We start from the raw sequence: 24,083 nt of genomic DNA on the forward strand, positions 1-24,083 counted from the left end.
CTTGCAAGAAATGAGCACAACTTGAACATGCACTAACCGTCGCATTCCAATATTTTTCTGCAACATACCACTATGGTGACTGAAGGCAGAACCTGTAGCCAAAATTGCATGGAATTACCCTTTTTTTTCAGAATCCTGCTAAAGAACCAATTGACTTTAGCTGGAATCTGTCGTTTACCAAAGCAGTTTTACAGAATTAGACATCTTGCGACTACTGAGGACCTGGCAAATGGCCCTTTTCCGAGAAAAAAAAGCTAAAAATCATGGACCTCCACGGCCCTGACTGTGTGGGCAGAGCAAATGTAGAAATCAGTGACAAAGACGATCTTAACAGGAAAATAGGTAAAATCCAGTTTTGGAATGAGGTCATCCCAGTTCAAATCACCAGTAACACCAACAATCAACCATGAACTGTCATCAAGTCACATTAGTAGGCATTCTATTTTACTCCAGTTCTTTAACTAAATAGAGCAGGCAAAACACTTATCCTGTTTCAGATTTTTTTATACTTGTTTATCATAGCTGAGAGCATCTGGATTCATTTTTTAGGGATACACTGCCACCTTTTGGCTGTTATGAACATGTTTTTCAACATGCAACCCAAACGGATTTAATATTTACTTTGAATAAACACTGCAATCATCCATGTATAGTTCTTTTATGACTGCAATAACGCTAGCATGTCTTATTTTGGGCAAACTTTATATTGTAAAAGAACTGTTTTAATTTATAATCTGGGTTAAATTATGAAAGACTACATCATAAACCAAGGATGCACTTTCTTGTACTAAGTGTATCTAACCTATAGGTGGTGGTATCCCCCCACTAAAGATTTCATTGGTGAGTCTCCCTTGCAGTACATTAGGAGAAATATTAATATATATTTTAAACGCGTATTTGCAGGGGCTTGGTCCATTTTTGAGTCATCAATGAATCATGTTTAATTGTTTTAAGAATTTTTTAGCAAGTTAAAATCTTCAGTGCCGGCATATCTTGTTGCCTAATATGTTCTCCATTTCACTTCTTAGATTATTAATATTGTTGAGTTAGCTATGTTGAGCCCTACACATTTTAATATACTAGCCAGGATCTATTGTAAAACAGTGTTAAATTGCATTAGATCCAAAATACTTTTTGTAAAGATTAGCATTAGCTGCTAATTGTTTTCATAGTAGAAATAGTCATAAATTCTGTGTCTACGGGCTTAATTTTTTCTTGTTCAAGTGATATTTATATACCTCGTTTTAAAACGTATTTTCTAATTGTAATTAAAGCCAATTTTAAGGATTTTTTAAAGCTGTTTTGACTGGCCCTTGTTTTCTGCCCAGTCTGCACTTTGACTCTGCATCAAAATTACGTAACATTTGGAGATGCAGGACCTCATCTCAGGTGCAACTGTGAGAGGACTCCAAGAAGATTGGGAGGCAGCATGTGAGCAACAGTGGAGCGATCAAGCGCCCCCCACCCACGTCAGATTTGGAATGAGAGGGTGGGGGGGTTATTTTAGCGCGGACTCCTCTGCAGAGTGGAGGCACTACGAGAGCGCGTGAGAGGAGCGCTTGATCCTGGCCGTCACATGGACCTTCTCAGACCACCGCAGGTTTGACGCCATCATTTTTTTGAACCCGAGCTTTCTTCTCCTTCCCACTATGGCTTGGCCGTGCATCAGCAGAGTGTGCTGCCTGGCTCGCTTCTGGAACCAATTCGACAAGTCGGACCTCTCGGTTCCGCTCAGCATCCAGAACTACTCGGATATCTCCGAGCGGGAGGTGCGATCCGTGACCAAGCAGGTGTCCACCTCCTCGGGCCCCGGACCGCGTGGCGTTGGCGGCTCGCCGACCCGAGGTTCTTTTAGGGTGCGCAGGGAGCCTAGTTACAAGCCTCGGGAGGACTACCAACCCCCGGAGGTGCCTTTTCCCAGCGTCACGCAGTACAAGCAAGACTTTAAACCCTGGCCTATTCCCAGGAAAGACCATTTCCCTTGGATCAGTAACGGGGGCAGCTCAGCGGGGAGGCTGGAGTTGAAAGAGCAAGACAGGGGCTCCTACAGGTAGTCCAGAATTTAAGTGCTTTCTTTGCATGGCAGATGATGCCATTCAAGCATGGGCCAAAATATTTTGATAGCTAATCCTATGAAAATTTGATGCCGCCTCCTCCCTCACTCAAAATAATAATTTATGCACGTTCAAGCAGTTTGTTACATTTGTTCTGGGAAAAAAAGTGTAACTATGTTATGGTAAGAGTGATGCCTGAATTTGTTGAAGTGCTGCATAGGTATTTCAAGTGATGATTTTCAACTTTTCTCTAAGGAATTCTCTTACAAGGTGTAAAGAAAATACTGTTTGTCTGTAAAGGAATTGAAAGTATATACAAGCGGCTGTCTACACGAGACCACCTGGTGAGGGTGGTCTCAATTGGTTCAAACTAGCTATGTTGAATTATTATTAGATGTTTACATTGCCAAAAATGTCCAAATTAAACATCAGGTGGGAATTTAATCAAACTCTTGTGGCAATTGTGTAAATGAATTGTGCTGGTGAACATAATTTGAACATTGAAATTTAAATTAGAGTTTAACCAAAACTGTTCAGAAGATAATCCTAATAATTTTGTATCAAAGCCACCAGAGGGTCCAAAATCTATTTGATTGTGCAAGCATCTGCTTTTAAGGAGAACTGCCTTTTTTCCAATTATGTGAATAGTTTAATTCCAGCCATTAGAGGCCTTTCTTTTATACTCTTTGACACCAAAAGAACAGCCTATCTACACTGCTGTGGCTTCAACTAGAAGAAAGACCTCAGTCTAGATGGAAGGAACTGTAAAAGCTAATATCCAGTGTTCCCAGAAAACCTCAACATATCAGCTATAGACCAAAATGAAGCCGTGAAAAGCCTACAAGAACCTCCAAAATTCAGCCGTTAATCATTTCCCACCGGGTCACTCTTCCTCCAGACAAGAATGCAGACCACGAGCAAAAAGCAGCAAGAACCAAGCGGCAAACGAAACCCTTCACGTCCCAACCGAGACCAGCTACCAGGCCGCCTACAGCGCCGAGGCCCTTCGATCAGTAGGGCCACAGCAGGGTGGCGTCGCCTCTGCGAGTACAAATACACAACCCACCGCCTCCGTCGCCCGGCCCGTCCCGGCCGGCCCCTCCTACAATCCTCTGGTCCCGCACGGTATCCAGCACGATAAGACTGAGCTCAGCACATCCACTAAGGGGCAGGTGAGCGTTGTCAAAGTCTCATAAATTATGCCAGTGACTTTAGCTTACAGTAGTTTTAGCCACACTCAACCTGCCCAAAAATCATCTTAACTTGATCTCCTACTTTTGGGCAAGCCAAAGTAGTTCTGCAGCAGCACGTGTCTCAAAATGACCCGGCTCTTTAAACCAGGCCATATTAGGTCATTCAGATGGTTGACCTCATTAGAAGACACTTTGTAAAAATCCAGAGGAAAGTGACAAGGTTTCCTTCAATTTGTCCAACAACATTCAGTCGGGTAATACGTAGATATGCCTGACATTACCATTGCACTACTGCACCGTTGTGAAAATACAAAAGGGAACACAGTATGCAACAAAAGATTAATTTGGGAGTGAAAGGCATATGCTGTACATCCAAATGTTGACGAGTTCCAATAATACAGTTTGACAAGGTTTGGAGCTTCCCGGAATAATGAGAGAGCCCAAGAGAGACAGATGCATATGCTCAAATTGAAATTTGAACACCAGACAGAGCTGAAATAATGGAGAAGGTGACAGGATTTGCGCATCAAGCTGGCAACTCATTAGTGCAGAGACATTGTTCCAGATTGGAGCAGGATAAAGCCATCCAAAAACTGACTGGCTGGCTGACTGGTCTGCAGCTTGTGGGAATACCAAACAGTAGAAAACATTTTGCATTTCATTAGCCTAATAGCATCAATGTCTGAAGTGTTTTATTTTTAATCTTCTCAAAACTAACCAAATTCAACACATTAAAAACCACCCAGTTACCCCAATTCGACATTTAGGACTTACAATGACCTGAAAAACTGAGAATCGACTCAGACAGAGGATATATAACAATTTTTAGCAAAGTGGATAGATGTCCCCTTGTGATAAGTGTCATTAATTAGAATATGTTTGCCTTTATTTGAGCAAAACAGTGAGTGCATGTCTATTTTTTTTTTACCTGTTGTTTAAGGCGCACAAACCAATAAAGATCAGCCTAATGTTAATTGAATTGCAGTTCTGTACTTAATTTTATTGTTGGTCAGATAGAAAAGTATTTTTAGTTAATGGTGTAAAACATTTCAGAGGCATTAACTTGAGCAATGATGTTATTAGGCTATTGACTTACAAAAAGTGTAGTTTCACACTCCAGCTGAAAATGGAAATTTATGACCCTTTGCTAGTCTGCATAATTTTCCTGATAATCAATCAAACATTAGTGCTTTGCGGGTGTGGGGGTTGAAATAGGGAGGTCAACAAGAGGGCGCACACTCTATTAATCGGAGTGTCCTGGTTCGCAAGTGCGACGAGGCCACGTCCGTAATTTCATCACCGGCGAGGTCAAATCTTTCAGTCTGTGGGAGTTCATCCCCGAAGGTGTTTTGATGGCTTTCTTCCATACTAACTAGGGTAGGAGCATAATAAGAGGAACATGTGAATTATTTGAGTAAAAACTTGCTCTTGGCATGTTCTTTCACTTGCCGTATGTGGGATTTGTATCGAGGCAAATTTAGCAATCCGTGTGAGACAAAGCAAAATTGCAAATGAATTCATTGCAGATGCAAACAAGCGTAAGCAATGGGAAACAATTGAGGTGTAGAAAATTCTTCAGAAACCTTCTGGAATGGCAGACGCAGCATTTCTTTCATATTGTCATCCATTTTCTTGCTTTCCTCTTCCATCTGCAGTTCTCATGCCAGGCTTCTGCTGGCTTTGTTCTAATAGCTTGGACCTCTTCTCCTTTCCCACGCTGCCCCAAGAGTATTCTGTGCCAATTTGGCAAAGGGAAATTACGGATGGGGGGGCGGGGGGGAGGGGGAGTCAGCAAGTTCGGAATGAGGTCATGTGGTGTAGAGATACACCGCATAGACAGAACATTTTGATGAAAATAGTCATCACACGTTGGATGAATTTTCTTTATCTTATCAAAATATAATGCCTCCAATTTTGTGGTGACAATTTGAAGGGCTCATTTCAATTTAGGTGCGACTGTGCCAGAGCAGCAGAGTTGCATGACTTTGGGGATGAAGAAAAAAAACTGGGTTTCCCTGACTAGAACAAAGGAAATATCCAAAAATTTCAGAATGCACTGTATTTTTAAAACAATAAAATATGTTGACAGTGGAGAAAGGTCGAAAGTACACAGTAGATTTCAATAAACATTTTTTAGGTCAGAAATATTGAAGTTTACTGTCAAACCAAACAAAAAAGTGACCTTGAAAAAAAAATCAGCAAGGAAAAGGTCCTGCTAGTTTAATACTAATGTAAATTAGCCTCTATAATGCAGTGAATGAACCCTTTAAATAAGGGATTTACCAAAGATAGTCCAGCAACAATATGTTGACAGGCAATATATATTATACAGTACCAAAAATTCTACGCTGTCATAGCAAAACAATGTCAGTGCCATACTGATGAGGTCAGAGAATAGTTGACTTTTTTATACAAACAACATTAAATCAGCACAGTTTTTAACCCTTAAGTAAACCACATGAGCAACTAATCATTAACAACTGTTTACATATAACCATATTTTTAGTGGAGGTTTTTTGGGACATTTAAACTTGGTATTAATTTAATTGTGCATGATACAATACATGACAATAACCTGATACATATTTTTATCTCTTAATATTACGACTACTCTCCTGAGTCTTTTTGTGTGTTTTGCTCTAATACTCTGTCATAATTGTCTTTTATTTTTTGGTCTGTGATTTTTTTTTTTAAGTCACCATTTTGAGGATAGCGTTTTGGATTTTATTTAAAGAGCCCTAAATTATTTTGCGGAATACGAAAGTGAGTCGTTCCCTAGATTTTGTGTTTTATTTTGTTCGCCTACGGAGCAAACGAAAAGAAAAAAAAACTTAAGTTGCACCATGTAGTTGTAAAACTTTTATCGCTGTACGGTGTCATATTTTTAGGTTTTTAGAAATCTGTACTGTATTTAAATGCTGGTCATGATTGTAAGACTTCGTAGGTGTTACTTTGTGTAAAAACATATTGTGAATTTACAGCAAAATCGGTTAAAGGACCCCGTTATAGTTCAGCGACCCCAGTTTTGCCAACCGTATGTAGCATAATATAGACGCAAAAGAAATGTTGATCACTTAATAAATGGAACCGAGAGGCAGACGAGCAGGCTGCTGAATCGAAAGCACAAAATAGGGATGTTTGCATGTGTGTGGGAGAGCTTGACTTTATAGTCTCACAAACACACACACACACACACACACACTAACGGCTTTGTAACATGCCTTCTCTCAACACCCACCCAAGGGCTTCCGGGACAGCGAGCCCACCACGCCGCCAAAGACTCGCTTTCTGATGCTCACATAAAAAGACTCTGCAGAGATGAAGTTAAAATAACTTTGACCCAATTTGCCCACGACATGTTGGATCATTGTTAGGAGAGAGGAGAATATGGCTGATTTCTGTATCTAATTTGATGTACCCGCAGGAACATTTGGTTCGGACCAAGTTGCCACCAAACCCTTCAGCCGTCTTTCAAAGCAGATCACGGGCATTTTGATATCTGACAGAAGAGTGTCTTCAGAAATCTATGCAAGGGAAGGTGTCAGGAAGGAAGGAAGAAACCCTGCAGCGCCAATGACGACATCACACGGAAGGAATACCCTCCCCCTGTTAAAGATTCTTCAGTTGCTATGGAATTGAATATGCATGTGAGCGACTAGCTTGTTTTTCTTTTTACGGCACACCAAACGGAATCTGCAAGATACATCTATTTAAAAAAATAAATAAAATAAAATAAAGAGTATGATCTTATGGTTGCTTGAGTTTGGTATTTTAATGACAGTAGTTATTTAATGTCCTTGTTTGAAGAGCCATTGCGAAATTATGATTTTGTAAAATGATTCCAAGTATGATGTAAATTAAATAAAAAGGATTAATGATTCTGAGCAGTCTCTCATTTTTTAAGTATTTGTTGGTAAAATATGAACGCTAAATGACGGTAGTCACTTGTCACATGAACCTCAATATCAGCTAGCAATCCGACAATACGCAAGTGATTAAGCTATAAATCTGTGATATAGAATGCTCTATTTAACCCCCCCACCCCAAAGGAAGCACCATAAATCAATGACTATGACCTACGATGAAGCTTTAGCCATTACTGTTAAGTTTCCTGAAAGGAAAAGTGAGTGTATCGGTATTAAAATAAACGTACCTTGCTGTCAAATGCTTTTAGTGTGACAGAACTTGATGTGACTGTCTTGAGCTTTTTCGATGTTTATTACAAGAATACTTATGATATTTTTGGTTTTCAATGAACCATGAAAATACAACATTGGGCTTATTGTCTACACTCTTTTGGTTCAATAGCCTCAACATCCACTTAGACCAACAGTTTTTCAGGTATTGACAAATAGACACACTGAAAAGTTATAAACTAAATGCTATTACCAATACAGTATCATTCAATTCCACGTTCACAAATCATAAAAACACACACACACACACACACACCACACACACACGGTTTGTTAGAGTACGATCTTAAAATAAAAATATAAAAACAGACTGACAAATGACATCCATTTCACACTGATCACAAACAATTTGCATGATAATATGAGTTGTCTGACATGACTGATATAAATACTGAGCATGGTGACTAGAAAATGTACTGACATAAAAAAAGAATTAGGTCAAGGAATTTTTAATCTTTAGCAATTTATATCATGTGAATTAAAAGGTTTGGAACGCAGCACATGAATAACACCCGCGCAATAACTACCCCTGCAGGGTAACACGGAATTATAGTACTACACGAACTACTGCTTGTGCTGGCGGAATCTTGGTTACCATGGCAACAGCAGATTTGCTCAAAGAGCGCAAGAACTATGAAGGTGAAAATGAGAATTTATGAAATAGTGAGTACAAACGCGATTTGGCCCCCGTGTTGCGTGACCAACTTATCAGGCTGTGCGACAAGTAACATTTTCTAAAAAAAAAAAGTACTCTGCTGAGGTGGTAAGAGAGAATGCAGCGACGTGGAAATTTAAACATTATTTAACCCTAAAATGGTAACCCTCTATTTCAGGGATTACCTTTCACGCTTCTGAAATAGAGGGTTACCATGGTTACCGGGGTAAAAAATTGATCCTAAGCAAGATGGTGCAATGAAGGGTACCCATTTTTCCCCGGTAACCATGGGAACCCTCTATTTCGAAGCGTGAGGATTACCATTCTAGGGTTAAAATGATTCTAGCGAGAGCATTCGACGTGGTGTCTCAAAGCAGCGAGGTGGTCAGCCCTTGAGTGATCAAGTCGATGAGATCTTTAACTCATTGGCTGCCATTGAAGTCCAATTCATTTGACCTGGTCAATGGCTGCCAAGGAGTTCATAAATAAGGTAGTTGATGGCAATACCGCCGCAGCTATTCAACGTTTGATATCAGGTGATGATTTTTCTCGTCATTGGCACTGAAAGAGTTAAGTGAGAGGACCTTTCTGTTGGGAATGTGGATCCGGGAAACTTTGTCCTCAGGCGCGGTGCATGCCTCAGTTGTCCTCAGCCAGGTAGCCCATGTTTGAGTTGGTGAGGAAGTCGCATGTTGGGATGCTACAAATGGCTTGGTGGACATTCATGGCTGTGATCTCTTTTGGAGCCCTGTGGGTAAGAGAAAAAAACACCATTAGCAGCGATTAATGAACAATTAACCTACTTTGCATCGATGTACAGTTTTGTATTGCCACGTTAATCCAAATGCATAGAGCTGAGCTCTTTTTTGTTTGTCCTTAAGAGAGTTAGAGAACAGGTTTAGAGTAATAGACGTGTTGTGGAAATCAAGGATGAAACAGGTTGCATGTTAAGAGGGAACCTTTCACTGACCTGTTCTGAGGGGATTTGACGAAGGCACCAGCCAGAGCTTCTCTCAGGATGTCACTAGCCAACTGCTCAGTTGCCTGCAGTGTAAAAAAAAACACACACACACACACACACGCTAGAATCACAAAAAGGAACGACACATCTCTGCACAGCACGAGGTGAAATGTGCAGTACAGCGAGGGCATACTGTATAATTTATCTCTTTGGCCCAAGCAAAAGAAAATGGAGGTTGTGCAGTCATATGTGACTGACCTTCACAATCATGTCTTCAATCACCGGAGCAAAGAGGTTCTTCTCCACCTCCACTGGCTGGAAGGTGATCCCGATCTGAGAAATACCAACTTGGTCTTTAACTGAATAACATGCATCTATGTAACAACAGCAATAAAATGTGTATTTTCATACGTTATTACCTCCACGAGTAGGTGAAAACAACGGAAGGCAAAGGTTATATATTCGCTTCCGTATGCCTGTTTGCTTGTGTTCGAGATAACTCAAGAACGAATGAGGGTATTATTATCACACTTGCAGGATGTTTGTATTATCAAAGGCAAGAGGTCATTACATTTTGGCGTAATGAGATTAAAGAGGTCAGAAAAGAAATTTTGCAAAAACGGAAGGCATATTTAACACAAATATGCAATCATGCAGATATGGTGACAAGAAAAAGAGTGATGCCAATTGGGGTGCAATTATGTCCAACCAAAAGAGTTGAAATTGAATTGAATTTTCATGTGTAAAATGTTTACCTATGACATGAAAAAAAGCTGCTGCTCTGATTTTTTGTTGTTACTGGTTAGCATTATTTGTTTTTAAACTATTTAAGTGTTGCTTTTATTTCATTTTAGACAGAGAGAAACAGAAAAAATGTTAAGTTAAACATGTTGCTAACCTGCTGAGCAGCTTCACTGACAAACTGGGCCGCAATGCAAGGTCCCAAGAAGAACTTGGGCTCCGTGTCGGCCTCCTGCTCCTCCTCCTTGACCTTTAGTTTCTGGCACGGTGGCGATACGGTCACAATGTCCACAATCTCCTCATCGGCCTCCTCTGGTTCGGTCTTCAGCAGCGCTTGCATCTGCTCCAGCCGCATAATGAGCTGGTCACTGCTGCTCAGTGTGATGGGACACTCTGCGGATAGGTTACCATTAGCATACCATTCCTCGGTCAGGTGAAATCTTAGCTACAATTCCTTTCCGAGCACGCAAACCTGGCTCGCTGTCAATCTGAGTGAGGATGTCTTCAATGGATTCATCGTCGTTCTTGTGTTGGGATTCGGGGTCAGGCGGGGTGTAGCCCCTCTGCCGACACCATTGCGCCACCTCCCTGGTTTTAAGGGGCGTCAGAGCTTGGAGGCGAGGCGACTGATCCAAAATGTTCTGAATGGTCCGCTTGACGGCCACCGCTCGCTGAAGCTACGTACGAAAACGTGGATGTGTTATTTCAAACTGTTCTTCAAAGCATCAAATAGTTGTAATGTCTAGACATCTCTATGCAAGTTGATTTTTGTCCAGATGTATGCCTTTTTATTTGAACATTTCTTAACTGAAAGGCATTTTTGATAGTACTACAGATGGGGATGGATGAAAATATTCTAAAGAGATGCAAAAGTAGGCAAGGGCACGTTTTGAAGCAAGACTTGCGGCAAGAGGAAATATCGCTGACTCAGTGTGCATTTTCTGGCCAAGGAAAGGCAGCGCCTTTATAATGTTAATCAGAGTGAAAAAAAATGTTTTTTAATTAATTTTTTAAATCCTTTTTCTGTGCAGCAGTGGAGAAAAACATGGTTAAAAGCCAGTATCTCCAGAAAAAAGGCCACCCGACATGTAGGCAGACATTTTATCAATGTTCGTACTATTGTATCCAACCAACTGCGAGAATCTCTTGCTATCACACAATAGCTGAGCCCATAAGGTGTCATTTCATTGTTTAAACGTTGTTTTCTCCATTATAAAAGGTCTAATACATTTCATTATAATTAGGTGGCCTTCTATGCAAGAGTAACCTACTTCTGATGCCCTGCGTTTCCCAATGTTCCAGGAATAATACTGCTCCGTTGAAGAGGCACAGAATGGATGAGAGTCTTCCGCTGTATGGGTAGAAACATCGAAATCAAAAGTCAAGTCATTACCTGCTTTTGGAGTGTTGAATGAATATCTAAATTATAGTCAAACGGAAGGCTCACTTACACTTATCTGGCACAATGAGGGGGAACTTTTTGACCACAGCTGTAAGCAGTTGCATCATGGTCTCTATGTGCTCCGTGCTAAAAAAGAAAGAAAGTAATTGCTCCTTCATTAATTAGAAGAGATAATCCTCTTTCGCTGTGGTGTATAATGAGTTGCATAAGAAACTTCAGCTGACAATTTATTTTAATCGAAGCAGTCATCCTTACTTGATGAGGTCATGCGTCAAATGATCGGTGCCTTGTTCCTGCTTGACTGTGGTAGATACTGACGGAACGTGGACAGATGTGGGGCCGTGGGCCGTCGCCGGGGGTGACGGAGCGGCCGTGACAGCCGTTCCGGCACCGGGCTCCGTCTTAACTGTGGTAGCGGGAAAAGCCAGGGTCGTTCATTGAAAAGGTCATCTGGCACGTACTGTATTTCAAGCATTTACTACATGCTCTTGACATAAAGATTAATCTAATTGATATGACTTGGTAGCAGGCACTACATGTAAAAGTTACACCCTTCAATAACACTTGTTTCAAGATGTCTGATTTTCAACTGTTCCTTTCGTGAGGCATCTTACCTTTGCCTATAGGCATGAATATGGTCTGCGTCCCTCCCGACACACTGGTCGCCCCCAGCTGCTTCAATTGGTTTGTAGGAATAGTTAAGACTGTCTGCTGTGAGTTGGAAGCTCCAGACTGGATTTTCAGCATGCCTGGTTTTACATACAATAAGCCATTTTTAGAACTCAACATCAACATATTTACTGAGCTGATTAAAGCCTACCCGATAGAGTTGAGGGTGTCTTTCCACCTCCCGCTGCCATCCCACCGACCAGCGATGCTGCCGTGACCAGGGACGTAGTCGCGCTTTTAGGCACCGCGGCGCTCCCGCCCGCACCCTTGCCCATGCTAACAACAGGCACGCTAGCGACACCCTTGGCGACGGTGACCGCCGTTCCGGCTGAACCAGCGGCGCTTTTGGCCACCGTGGCACCTTTGACCAAGGCGGCCATGGCGGTCTTCGACAAGCCGCTGCCTCCTGCGGCACTGGCGCTCTTTGCCGCACTGATCACTGCCGCTTGATTGGCTGCCATTAGAAGGGAGTGATGCTGGGAGGCAGACTTTCCACCATCAGAAGTCTGCATGAAATACAGGACGTGGCATTTAATTAGGATATAAACAAACAAAAGTAGAGCGATACGTCTCCGAATAGCTGACTGCATTTTCTTCACCCTACCAAAATGCAAGCCCAAGCACATTGTGCTGACTTTAGATTTTAGATTAATGAAGTCTACCAATTGGCTGTTGTTGACTCAACACAAGTCAGCTTTTCACACTATAATTTGAACATGCATAGGAGTTAACAACAACCCTTTAAAAAAAACAAGCATCTCTAGCGGTCTATACCACCACTCTCCTTTGGCAGCACAATCTGATTGTTTTATTCTGCCTGCCCTAGAAAACAAAAGTAAAAACCAACCTGCTGCTGGTTGGCAGCGACTGCAGCACTGACAGAGCTGGGGGCGGAGCTAGCAGAAGTGATGACTCCGCCTGTCATTCTCAATGTGGTCATCCCTGGTTTGGACAAATGGCCTGCCGCTGCCACTGTCTTCACTGACCCGTCAGACAACTTCACTTGAGTGCCCTGGGAGTTGCCAACCATCTGATGTTTGTGGAAACACAAACATTTAAATGCACCAACATTTACACTAGCTGACAATTGTTTACAAAAAAATAGAGTTTCAGTGTCAGTTAAAATTTGCCACTTTTAATTTTCGTTTTTGGTTAACGAAAGGATTAAAGTGTGTCAAAGTGGCGGCCCGGGGGCCAAATCTGGCCCGCCGCATCATTTTGTGTGGCCCGGGAAAGTAAATCATGAGTGCCGACTTTCTGTTTTCGGATCAAATTAAAATGAAGAGTATAGATGTATATTAAATTTCCTGATTTCCCCCCTTTTAAATCAATAATTGTAATTTTTTAAGGATTTTTTTTCCTATTTTTAGTTCAAAAATTATTTTGTAAAGTCTAAAAATATATAAAAAGCTAAAATAAACATTGTTTTAGCTCTATAAAAAACTGAATATTCAGGGTTTTTAATCCAGTTGTTTTAATCCATTTATAAAAAAAAAACTAAATATTATATCTAAAATGGTCCGGCCCACATGAAATCGAGTGGACGTTAACGCGGCCCGCGAACCAACCCGAGTCTGACACCCCTGGATTAAAACAAACATGCTTGCCCTCTTATTTAGTGAACTCAGTTGGCCAAAGTGCCAAGGAATTCTTTTTAAGTATGTATCAAGACTAAGATCACCACCAAACAACCTAAGCCTTTCCTACCTGAGCCAAAATGGCAGCTTTTTGTCCAGCTGTGACGCGAATGGCCTGCTGAGAAGCGGTCGCTGGAGATGACGTAGCATGTGCTGCTGCTGCTGCAGCACTCCCTTGCTTGCCTGAACCCTGTGAGGGCTGTCCCACAAGAAAGGTGCCCTAAAAATGGACATGGAGGCAGAAGATATTTTTTTTTACTATCAATAAGTAATGAACTTATTTGTGTTCAGCAGACTAAACTCAAGGAAGCAGTTCTGAGCTTTTTGAATCCTGGAATTGATGGCTCGATGCAAAAGTAATATTCTTCCAAAAGTGGATACTAAATCAGTGCTGCTTCAAGGACTTAGAAAAAGTCTCCATCCATAGACAAGAATAAAATATCTGAGAGCATGGAAATGAATATTGCACGCCCGGCCATTGTACAAAAAGCAATTCCCTACTGCTTAAAATAAGAAGAAGAGGGCTGATGTTCTTAACATTAAAGTTTGAATGAAATATAGACCCGTTATTAATGTTGAGCATGGTCTCATGAGAAAACCGCACGGCATGTCTAATGTTTGCGTAACAGTTGGACCGACCTGAGGGGTCTGTTTAAGGATGTAGGATGTGTAGGCGAGGTTGGAAGGCAAGCTGCTGAATGACGAAGAGGAGGAAGTCTGAGTGCCCCCTGAACCCGCTGACGAGCTGTTCTGAGACTGCTGACCTAAATTGGACAAATGCACACCAGGCAACGATCTCATCAAGAATCGTCCCATTTAGTCTTCATCAGAAACAGACATTTGAAGTAGCCTCAATTTCAATATAGCTGGACAACAAATGTGCAGCGTGACGTCCCTAGCTTGCAATGCAATTGCATGGATGACTGCATTTGACTCAAAATCAAGAAACCTATTGTAATGTTTAACTGCAAATGAAATGCTCTGCAGAGGACTAAGTTATTTCTAATGTTGAATTCTAAAGAATAATTTGTCAAAATTCACGTAACAGTAACTACTTAAATAAGAAAAGCATGGCACTCGGTCAAAATTCACCGAGAACAATCCATGTCTTTATAAGCTTAACTTTAAAAAATAATAACAATAATTATATAGTAGTCACTTGCCCTATAAAGGGTTTCTATGGAAGAAGGATCACTCTTGGCAATGAAAGGAATGCATGCACTGTGTAATTGTCAAATTCTAGTGAAGTAATATTCAGTTATCATTATATAGTAGTCACTTGCCCTCTAAAGGGTTTCTATGGAAGAAGGATCACTCTTGGCAGTGAAAGGAATGCATGCACTGTGTAATTGTCAAATTCTAGTGAAGTAATATTCAGTTATCAATATATAGTAGTCACTTGCCCTCTAAAGGGTTTCTATGGAAGAAGGATCACTCTTGGCAGTGAAAGGAATGCATGCACTGTGTAATTGTCAAATTCTAGTGAAGTAATATTCAGTTCAAAACGTGCCTGACCTGAATTGGAGGATCGAAGAATGGCTCCTTGTGGGATGAGAAGCAACTTGCCCTTCCCTGATGGGTTCTTACTGTTGGTTGTCAGGTAGAGCTTGGTGCCCGGAGGCAAATTGGCCAGATTAGCCAAGTTGTTAGCAGGCAGTTGAAGCGTAGCCATAACTGGGAAAAATACACACGCCAACGAGTCACACACCACGAGAATAATTGACAAGTGAATTTTGTAACAGAGTGAACTCTGACCTCCAGTCTTGCCACCGGATCCCCCGCTTGCTTTGGCTGTGGCCTGCTGCCCCGAGATCCCACTGGCACCACTCACAATGGCTTTTGCTACCCCCTGAGCCAAAACCTGCTTCCCGCTTACCACTTTGGAGACAGAGGGGCTGCCTTTGGCGACCAGAATCTGCCCACTGCTGATGGCCACCTGTTTCACTGCGGACTGAAGTGTTGAACTCATTGGAATACCTAACATCTAGCAACAGGATGAGTTGAACATGAGCATCTAACATTAAAAAATTTGGATGAAATCTTGCAGTGCATGTTAGGTTTAAATTTGACATCTCAACCTAACCAAAGCATATTATCCATAGCTTTTCGGGACGATAGTGTACATTGACTATAAAGCTAGAAAGGAACTTATTTTGTAAGATTGACAAACCTTGTTTGTCGCGGACCCCGAGCTCCCTCCCGCCTGTTTCTGGGCCGACATGGAGATCATGTGTCCTCCTTTGACTGAGACGACTTGATGAGATGCTGAAGCAGCTGGTTGCTGTTGGCTGGTTACCGTGGAAGCCATCTGCTGGTGCTGCTGCTGTTGTTGTTGTTGTTGTTGTGTTGAAACCTCCCCTGGTTCTTGCTTGATGATAACCTGTAAATACACAAATATTCAGAAGTTGCAATTTTCACAGAACTCTTATAAAATAATATGAAGGATACATTTACAGTGAAGATGTTTTCACTTGAAACATAGCTTTTTTAGGTCATGTTATCCTTACAGCAGTCGACATTTGACTTACTTTCATTCCAGATGACAGGAATGTGCCCGTGTGAACTTTGGGGGCTGGAGAGCGGGACCCCTGAGTAGCAGACTGTTTGGCTGAGGGGCTTCCTGTGATGAAACATAAAGGATCATGACAGAGGATATTGTTTTTGACATCGGCTTTATAGAATTTTTGCGGTTATTTTCTTGGCAGAGCATCTTTGATTGGGTGTTATTATTTCTGACTTAATACTTGCAAGATTACACTAGATAACTATCAGGATGAGATTATTTTTTTCAGTCTTAAGCCTGGCTGATGTTAATATGCACCCATGAGAATAAAAAGAAGATGGCAGGGACTGGAGGGAACGTTACAACATCCTCCTAATATCACACATCAGTTTAGTGACCAAGGAAAACTTTTCGGTAAAGTCGGTAATAAAAAACAATTTAAATTTAAAAAAGTAGGAAATGGGAATGCAAACTGTCTCTATCTGTGGGACTAAAAAAATCCACCGAAAAGAATAGAGAAAAAAATAGACTGGAGGTTAGTGGATATTTCATGGTATCCTTTATACTGGAGTTTTTGAATACGCAGCCATTTTGAACTTTTTCCGTGGGCGACTCAGACAGCGCTTCCACAGTTTTTATTCACAGCGAATGGGTACTTGAACAGGTACCTGCGGAGGCGGACGGCAAGGACGACACGCCAGTCACTTGGCTCGGCTTGTCCACAATGACATAAGGGTTGTTGAGCACTGAGGATGAATTCTTGTTGCCGTGAACGGGCGTGGAGGAGGTGGGCGTGCGAGGCAACGGTGAGTGGCTTGGCGTAGAGATAGGAGAACCTGGAGAAAGGACCAGCTTTTTAGGTGCAAGGCTTTTAACAAATCGCCAGTAGTATTATGTATTCGCTTCCCTATGTCGGTATGTTTGTGTTTGAAGCTAAATCAAGAAGAATCAAGTGATGATTATTATGACATTCGCACCATGAGTTTATAATAGGAAACGAAAGGTAATTCCATTTTGGGTAATGAGGTCAAAGGTCACAGGGGTCAGTGCAGTGGTACCATTATGGTGATGCTTTGAATTTGGCTGCTTAGGCAAACAGCTGTGCTCCCAGGGAAGAGATTCAACAGTGGCCAACATATATAATATTAATTACAAGAATACTTTTATTTGTCTCAAGAAACTTGCAGGGAGAAATAAAATTTAAAAAAAAGGCGTACAAGCTGGCGACAGATACCTGAGACAATTTTGCAGCTCATCGTTATCGGTTGAAAAGATTTCCCAGGAGACTCAGCGGGGCTCGGCGGCTGTCCTTGGGGTACAATTTTGCAGCTTGCTATAATGGGCTGGAAGGCTGAGTTGCCATGGGAACCCAAAGTGATCCTGTCGCTGGCTTTGGGTCGCGTGGGTGTGCGTTCGCCCACGGCGAGGCCCGAGTTGCCTCCTGCTGACGTACTTGACTCTGCTTTTACTGAACCTTGGACAAAGTTTTAATAAATGCAAAAAAAAAAATCACATTTGTATTCGTACCCATAATAAGAAATCTAATAGTTTTGAATGAAGTGTATAAATCTTTACCTTTGTCAAAATTTGAATCATTCATGTGGGGTGAACTGGAATGTGCAGAAGACTGCCGGGTCGAGGTGACCATCAATGGGCTGCTCGCTCTTTGGGTTCCTTTGGAGGAAGACGGCTGCAAGATGTATTCCTCGCCAAGAGAATTTCTATGAAGCTCCACATCGACCACCTGGAGCAAAAAAAGCCGTTAAAGAGTTTCTGAATTGAAAGACGACAAATGAAAACTAAAGCAAGGGCACTTTGTTTACCGTCTCTGCCCCAAGTGTTTGTAGTCCTGTGTAGGTTCGGTCAAGCTGTAAGGGGAAGAAAAAAATGGTTTTGTGGCAGATACTGCAATGAAAAGGTTCAAAACAATAGATATGATCTGACCTTGAGCTGGTGAATAATATCAATACGTTTGTTGCGAGGGTCTTTGAAGTGGATTTGGATCCTCACGGGAAACTCACCCCACCCGCGACGAGTTAAATGAAATGGAGGCTCGCTGTTAATAAAGAGTGGAAAAATCCTGTGAGTCAAGTCAATGTGGAAATCTTGAAAAAGACCTTTAATCGACCTAGTGTGCCAGTCAACCAAAAAAAGAAGGAAAAAAACAAGTGAAAAATTATCTCTTGTCTTAAATAATTACTACCTTGCCTTTTTTATGACTCACTTCGCATTTGATATTTTTAGCCATTGTTACCAAGAGAGTAAATCATCAGTGTCATCCACGTATACACGCATGGGAGTGCTTATTTTATATTTGTTCACTCATAATTTCCATGAAGTTTAATCTATAATGAGATTGAGTCATTGTGCGAGTCTCGCGTCATCACAAAGTGCGTACTTTTTAGTTGGTGGTGCAAAAATGGACGCCTGCGCCTTAAATTGACTGTAATTGAAGGCTTCAGATTGGAGACGCTTGAAGATGAGCGATCTTAACGGTTTCCGCTTATGCAGGCCACCTTGAAAGATGCACCAAATCGCCACAGAGACTATTTCTAAACATTTTATAGGGCAAGTGTCTATTTTTGGTAATCAAAAAAAAAATATCTCTCTCAAAAAAGCCCTGGCTGCCACAGACGTGGACAACATATTTCGGGCCATGTAGGCCACAATATAAACATTTGGTATAAGAGTTTGTTTTACAAGACCAAAAATATCATATCCAAATGTGTGGACATCTAATAGTCTATGTTTTAGACATATTTTCATTTTTATTAATCATATTATTGTTGTGATGTATGTTATATTTATTGTGAATGATGATTAATTATCATTATTATTCATATCACCGCATACGATGATAAAGAAATAAAATGCCAATAAATCCAAATGAAAAACTCTGGTTATGGACTACAATACCAATTTTCTTTTTTAACTGTCATAGTATTTAAATGTGCCTTACAAAGGGTTAACTAGAAGCTTGTTTCTTCATTTTATCAGGAAAGAGGTAATTACTGGTCTAACATAATAATTGGCATAAACACTGTGTTGCATGTCGACAGAGAAGTGGATGACGCAAAGGCAAATAATTGGAACAAGTTTGTTTCACCCAGAGCTGCCCGAGGCAACCACGATGCAATCAAGTGCTGACTAACCTGACTTCCACCAGGTCATTAGGCTTGTAGCTAGGGTGTAAAAAGAACCAAACTTTCTTGACAAAGTGGTCGATGCTGGGCTCCTTCCTGGAGCCTCGGACGTATACCATCCACTTGTGAGTCGACTGGTCATTCTCCTCTCGCTTATCAGGAGGAATGTATCTAAGGAGTGGAAAGAGTGGAGAAACCTCCTGTCAAACGTAGGCATTTATCCACAGATTTAAATTAATGTTTGAAGAAGAAAAAAAACGCAAAATGAACATTCATTTCAGAAGGCACTTTAGCTTCCCGTCCATCAATATGCTCCCCCCTCCCAGGCTCTTCAATTTTGACTGTGACAGTGCAGTGGAGCGTAAGGAAATCGATTGAGCGAGTCATTGGTTGTAGAAAATCATTGGGAAAGCGCAAGCCGCAATGTTGATGATGACGTCTCCACCACAAGACGGGTCATGTTGATGACGCACAATTGAGAGTGAAAGGCCCAATCAATCAAAATGAAGCGTAGCTAATCAAGCTGGACAACTAACGAATTTGCTTCGTTCGACAAGTCACGTACTTGGAAACATTCCCGACGACGATTGTCTTCTTTGCATAGAGTTTTGATGCCTCGTTCCCAGTGCTGTGGTGCGTCGTCCTCTGCTCGTTTCCAAGCATTGTTGGCACACCAAACGTGTCCTAAAAGCAATCAGAGAACATAAGTCAAATTGTCAGATTCAAACGTAGGATCTAAGCTTTTAGAAGCAAATATTTGGACCCACCTTCCCAGTGTTGCGGCCCGGTCTCCGTTCATGCCTACCGCCTTTTTCTCTCCAAGATCCCTCGGCATCCTTGTCAGTAGCGTCTCCGTGCTGCGAAAGGGACTCCGACTCGGACTGGGCCAGCGATGGCGTCTCGGAGCCCTGGTTGAGTGGCGACGAGGAACGAGACGGAGACTCCAGGAATTTGCGGATGGCCGGGTGGTTGAGCACGGCGGGGTCATTCTTAGAGCTCTGCGTGATACACAGCAATGTTACACACAAAAAAACTGGAATTTGGATCCTAGAAATGTAGGAAACGACCTCCTGGAGCTTTGTCATGCCAGCGTTGGCATAGAAATTGGCCACTATGCACGCTCTCAATTTGTCCATCATTCTTCGGGCTTCATTGAGTCGCTGTGAAACAAAAAAGAATAATCATCTGTTACTCTCAAATAAAAAAAATCTTTCTAAGACTGTAGTGAATTCAGCCATGTTGCATAGTATGGACATTTTAGAAACATACACAAGTCGAGTTCTGCACCTACCAAGACCTAATCAAGACTAATGTCTTATCTTGTGCTTGTCCTAAAACTCCATAAACTGCTAACCAATTGAGTCACTTTTTGTACCTATACTTATTGTGACCATTTATTCATGTTGACTACTTATCTATGTTGACTATACTTATTTATTTAGTTGACTACTACTTATGCTGTTGACTACTTATTTATTTATTATTTATTGATGATGTATTTATTATCATTATTATTATTATTTATTGAGTATTTATTTGTGCACTTCATGGTGAAGCTTTAAATCTCATTATACTTGTATAAGCATTCAAGTAGTAATAGTGTGCATTATGGTGACATTATTTATTAGCACGTCAAATTTTACACATTTAAACCAATATAGATTCGGCACATTTGGATCCGTTACTGGCGACAACTCTACCGCACATTATTGCACCATTGACTTTGATTTGCTTTGTACTTTGTGCTTTTGCTTTGTTGTTCTGCGGCCTTTGACTGTACTGTCTAACTTATAACTATGCCATTTCTTGCTACTGTCACAATGAAATTTCCCGAATACGGGATTTGGGACGGGCACTTTATTCTGTGCACTGAGATATGCACTGCCAAGAGTTTGTTTGTTTGTTTTCAAGGCTTGAAAGGCAGCATACCATTGTACCACAGCACTGTAGTATACCCTAGTCTCAGCGTAACTAATTCACTGTTTATTTTTTTCTATAAACTACACTGATGACAAATCCTTACGTTATAGTAGTTATAGATAATCAAGAATTGTACCATGTTCAAGAAAAAATAGTTTTAGAGCATTTTTTATTAAGATAACCCAAATTCCCATCACAATTCTTAGATGATGGTAAAATAGTAGTATGAGAAGGTACTTTTTTTATCGATCACTTGGTTTGAATTTTTTTTAAATGAGTCACCAGATAGGATGCAAAGAGAAAGCTCAAAAAGCAGATTCATTAATGCATGCAGATGACATGATGAGATCTTGATGACTGACATAGGCAAGGTTTTACCTGACTAATAATGTCTATTTCATGCTCCTTATTCTTCATCTCCAAAGAGAACTGCTCAGTGATGATGGCTTCTATCTTTTGCACTGTTGCATCTCGAGCTTTGAGAAACATGAAGATCATTTTACACTCAATGCAATCACCGCAAAGTGGCTTCAAATGAGCCAAGACAGGTGTACAGTGCGTGCCTTTAAAACACTTACCACTTAACTCCGCAGTTTTGTTTCGTTTACTATTTTGGACGAGTGCAATATCTTCATAGTCGGGATCGCCATCTTCTATTCTTCTTTTAATCCCCGACATGTTTTTTTAACCTCCTGAGGAAGCAAGAAACACGAGGTGATCACTAGAAGCAAACCACACCGGTGCCCTAATTTACAGAAGTGGCGTTTCTTGACGTTTAGCATGCTGGCCAGCAGCGGTATTGCAGGACTCGGCTAATGCTAAAGTATCGGCACTGCTCCCTCCCTGCCACGCTTACACACATTTGTCTCTCATTTAAATAAAAAATCCAACAACGAAACTGACATAACAGTACACTCCAGTCCTAAACCTTGAGATCGCCGTGCAGAAAAATGTTCTTTTCGTGGCTACAGCGAGTTAGCATAATAGTGCTAGCAGCAGCCGGCTAGCACGGCTTTTTCCGATACAAAGGCGTGGGAAGCTTCGCTATAAACTTACTAGAAAGCCCGGCTGTGCGGAGAAACGTTCCTTTGCGGCCGGTTACTTCTAATTCAGTGGTAGTGCAGGCTTTTCGCCGTTTCACTGTGCATATTGCAAACTCGTGTTTGGGCAAAATTGCTAAATCTCGATGTGGACAAGAAAGCTACATTAAGGGTAGCTAGCACTGGAGTTCACCAGATTTTCCACTACGAGGCGCTGTTGCACAAATACTGTAACATGCTATTATGTATACTCTGTGATTAAATATTATCATAATATTTACACTGATTTTATTATATTTTCTAGGACCAGATAAAATAATACATTATGGAAGTTAATAAAATTATAACATTTAAATGACCGAAATACACTCGTTGAGGTCCTAATAGCACTCTAAGATATATATTTTTAAATTCCCTTAAATATCATACTATTAAACTCATTACCCGCCGTTGACGGGGATAGATGTCCAATCCATTTTGACTGGGAGGGTTGGAAGCAATCATTCACAGAAAAAAAGGTTGGTAACAACCCCACTCCACTACTTGAAAAATGACTAGGCAATAGTACTTATTCACGAATTAAACACAAAAATTGGAAACAAATATTTACACCATGCATTTGGTATGATAGAACAACTTTATTGAAATTTATTGTACACAAGTCAATAGTTACATTCCCGGTAAACATAAAATATAACATCACATATTGGTTTGTAATAGTTCATATAAAAAACATCATTATTCCCCTGCTGGTTTATTCTTAAAAGGCACATAATCACATACAAGATGACATCACAATCAATTCCAATTCGTCCAAATGAGTTTCTACGTCCATTCGTACTGAAATCAGTTTTATAAAGCTCAGACTTTGTTACCTTTTGCACACGGGGTCAAAAACACCCTATCCCACAAAAAAATGCAAAATACCTGTAAATCTTATTTAAGCAAGGCTGAAAAAGTCTTAAAATACAAAAATAATTTTAACGGAAAATATTAACATTAGACAAGTTACATCCCATTTGTGTACAAAGTGAATATACCCAGACTCACACACAAACTTTTTCTCACACAAACAATCAGCCTTTTTAGTCACTACAAATATATCTTACCAGCTTGTTACCAATATTTCTTATTCTTGTTAACCTCCTGCGTGACATGAGGCCCTTTTTAGAAAAACTGAGGAATTATATTTTTGGAAAGTTCAATATAAAATAGACAGTAATCATCATCATGCTTTGAGTGAACTGTCTTCTGTTGTCCTTGTTTCCGTATCTTAACACTACACAATCTCCTCCACTTTTCACTTGAAAGAAAACATCATTAAATGAAAAATAAAAAATACAAAGGAATAAAAGTAAAAAGAAAACACTAAGATCTACTTAACGACGTTCTCTCAAAGTGCACTATTGGGGCAAATAAACAATACATTAAAGTACAAGAAAATACATAAAGGTTCACAGCAACAACTTGTCTATTAACACATATTTTCAAGAACATGACTGACCTTTAGTCAGGGCTAGTGCTTCAAACACATCCTTATCTAACCTGCACTAACTCCCGCGTGGACAGAAGAATAAACCTGAGTTCCATCTTTGTGTCTTTTAATGCTAAAGGTGGAAGCCGCATTAGCTTACACGGAGGAGCGAGCGCGCGATGGATGACACCGTTCAAATGTCATAAAACTCACTTAAACGATAAACCATATCTTTCCATGCACTCCGCATATTCAGAGCAAAATCTAGTATTGAGAGTTTGATCTACAAATGGCCTCTCACTGTATCTACAAGTGAAAAAGATGTATACTTGTCTAAAAGGTTACACAAGAACTGTATAAAAAATGTTTTTTTTTTTTAAATCACACTGATAACTTATATTTCTTAAAACAAAAACAGTAATGAGATTAATTTGATTGGTAGAATAGCAAAATGTTACAAATATTTTTTTTAAATCTTAAATCAGAGTGGCAAAG

The 24,083-nt window shown here is 40.7% G+C and overlaps 2 protein-coding genes across 7 annotated transcripts in view; one reads left to right on the top strand and one right to left on the bottom strand.

Moving 5' to 3' along the window:
* yeats2 (YEATS domain containing 2) overlaps window positions 1–22,304 on the bottom strand; it is a 73,207-nt gene extending 50,903 nt beyond the window's left edge. For 3 of the 6 annotated variants that reach the window (XR_013304238.1, XR_013304237.1, XR_013304236.1), the window contains exons 1-29: window positions 22,131–22,304; window positions 21,653–21,766; window positions 21,453–21,550; window positions 20,222–20,314; window positions 19,922–20,152; window positions 19,720–19,838; window positions 19,164–19,325; window positions 17,956–18,067; window positions 17,835–17,879; window positions 17,587–17,755; window positions 17,246–17,485; window positions 16,680–16,847; window positions 16,037–16,128; window positions 15,679–15,888; window positions 15,264–15,492; window positions 15,024–15,182; window positions 14,148–14,272; window positions 13,579–13,728; window positions 12,719–12,901; window positions 12,023–12,377; window positions 11,817–11,951; window positions 11,458–11,608; window positions 11,252–11,328; window positions 11,072–11,151; window positions 10,273–10,477; window positions 9,958–10,193; window positions 9,318–9,392; window positions 9,069–9,142; window positions 8,683–8,846 (exon numbers count right to left, since the gene is read on the bottom strand). Coding sequence is in view for 1 of the 6 variants with exons in the window: in XM_077615358.1 (XP_077471484.1) it covers window positions 8,738–8,846; window positions 9,069–9,142; window positions 9,318–9,392; window positions 9,958–10,193; window positions 10,273–10,477; window positions 11,072–11,151; window positions 11,252–11,328; window positions 11,458–11,608; window positions 11,817–11,951; window positions 12,023–12,377; window positions 12,719–12,901; window positions 13,579–13,728; window positions 14,148–14,272; window positions 15,024–15,182; window positions 15,264–15,492; window positions 15,679–15,888; window positions 16,037–16,128; window positions 16,680–16,847; window positions 17,246–17,485; window positions 17,587–17,755; window positions 17,835–17,879; window positions 17,956–18,067; window positions 19,164–19,325; window positions 19,720–19,838; window positions 19,922–20,152; window positions 20,222–20,314; window positions 21,453–21,550; window positions 21,653–21,752 (4,182 nt within the window). In the remaining 5 variants the exon portion in view is untranslated. Of the gene's footprint in view, window positions 1–8,488; window positions 8,847–9,068; window positions 9,143–9,317; window positions 9,393–9,957; window positions 10,194–10,272; window positions 10,478–11,071; window positions 11,152–11,251; window positions 11,329–11,457; window positions 11,609–11,816; window positions 11,952–12,022; window positions 12,378–12,718; window positions 12,902–13,578; window positions 13,729–14,147; window positions 14,273–15,023; window positions 15,183–15,263; window positions 15,493–15,678; window positions 15,889–16,036; window positions 16,129–16,679; window positions 16,848–17,245; window positions 17,486–17,586; window positions 17,756–17,834; window positions 17,880–17,955; window positions 18,068–19,163; window positions 19,326–19,719; window positions 19,839–19,921; window positions 20,153–20,221; window positions 20,315–21,452; window positions 21,551–21,652; window positions 21,833–22,130 lie in introns of those variants that run through there. The other 3 variants (XR_013304240.1, XM_077615358.1, XR_013304239.1) reach the window with 3 other exon arrangements.
* map6d1 (MAP6 domain containing 1) lies at window positions 1,406–7,131 on the top strand. Its single transcript, XM_077615378.1, has 3 exons — window positions 1,406–2,050; window positions 2,953–3,226; window positions 6,672–7,131. The coding sequence occupies exons 1-3, from the start codon at window positions 1,650–1,652 to the stop codon at window positions 6,741–6,743; spliced, it is 747 nt and encodes a 248-aa protein (XP_077471504.1). The 5' UTR covers window positions 1,406–1,649; the 3' UTR covers window positions 6,744–7,131.
* Window positions 22,305–24,083: the final 1,779 nt, after the last annotated feature.

This window comes from Stigmatopora argus, chromosome 12, assembly GCF_051989625.1.
Source record: "Stigmatopora argus isolate UIUO_Sarg chromosome 12, RoL_Sarg_1.0, whole genome shotgun sequence".
NCBI lineage: Eukaryota > Metazoa > Chordata > Actinopteri > Syngnathiformes > Syngnathidae > Stigmatopora > Stigmatopora argus.

What these genes read in the sequence shown, in the direction of transcription:
- map6d1 (XM_077615378.1), top strand. Translation starts at nt 1,650, where the DNA reads ATGGCTTGGCCGTGCATCAGCAGAGTGTGCTGCCTGGCTCGCTTCTGG. An exon ending in CAAGACAGGGGCTCCTACAG is followed by an intron (nt 2,051 to 2,952) that starts GTAGTCCAGAAT and finishes CTCTTCCTCCAG; the next exon opens with ACAAGAATGCAGACCACGAG. An exon ending in GCACATCCACTAAGGGGCAG is followed by an intron (nt 3,227 to 6,671) that starts GTGAGCGTTGTC and finishes ATGTACCCGCAG; the next exon opens with GAACATTTGGTTCGGACCAA.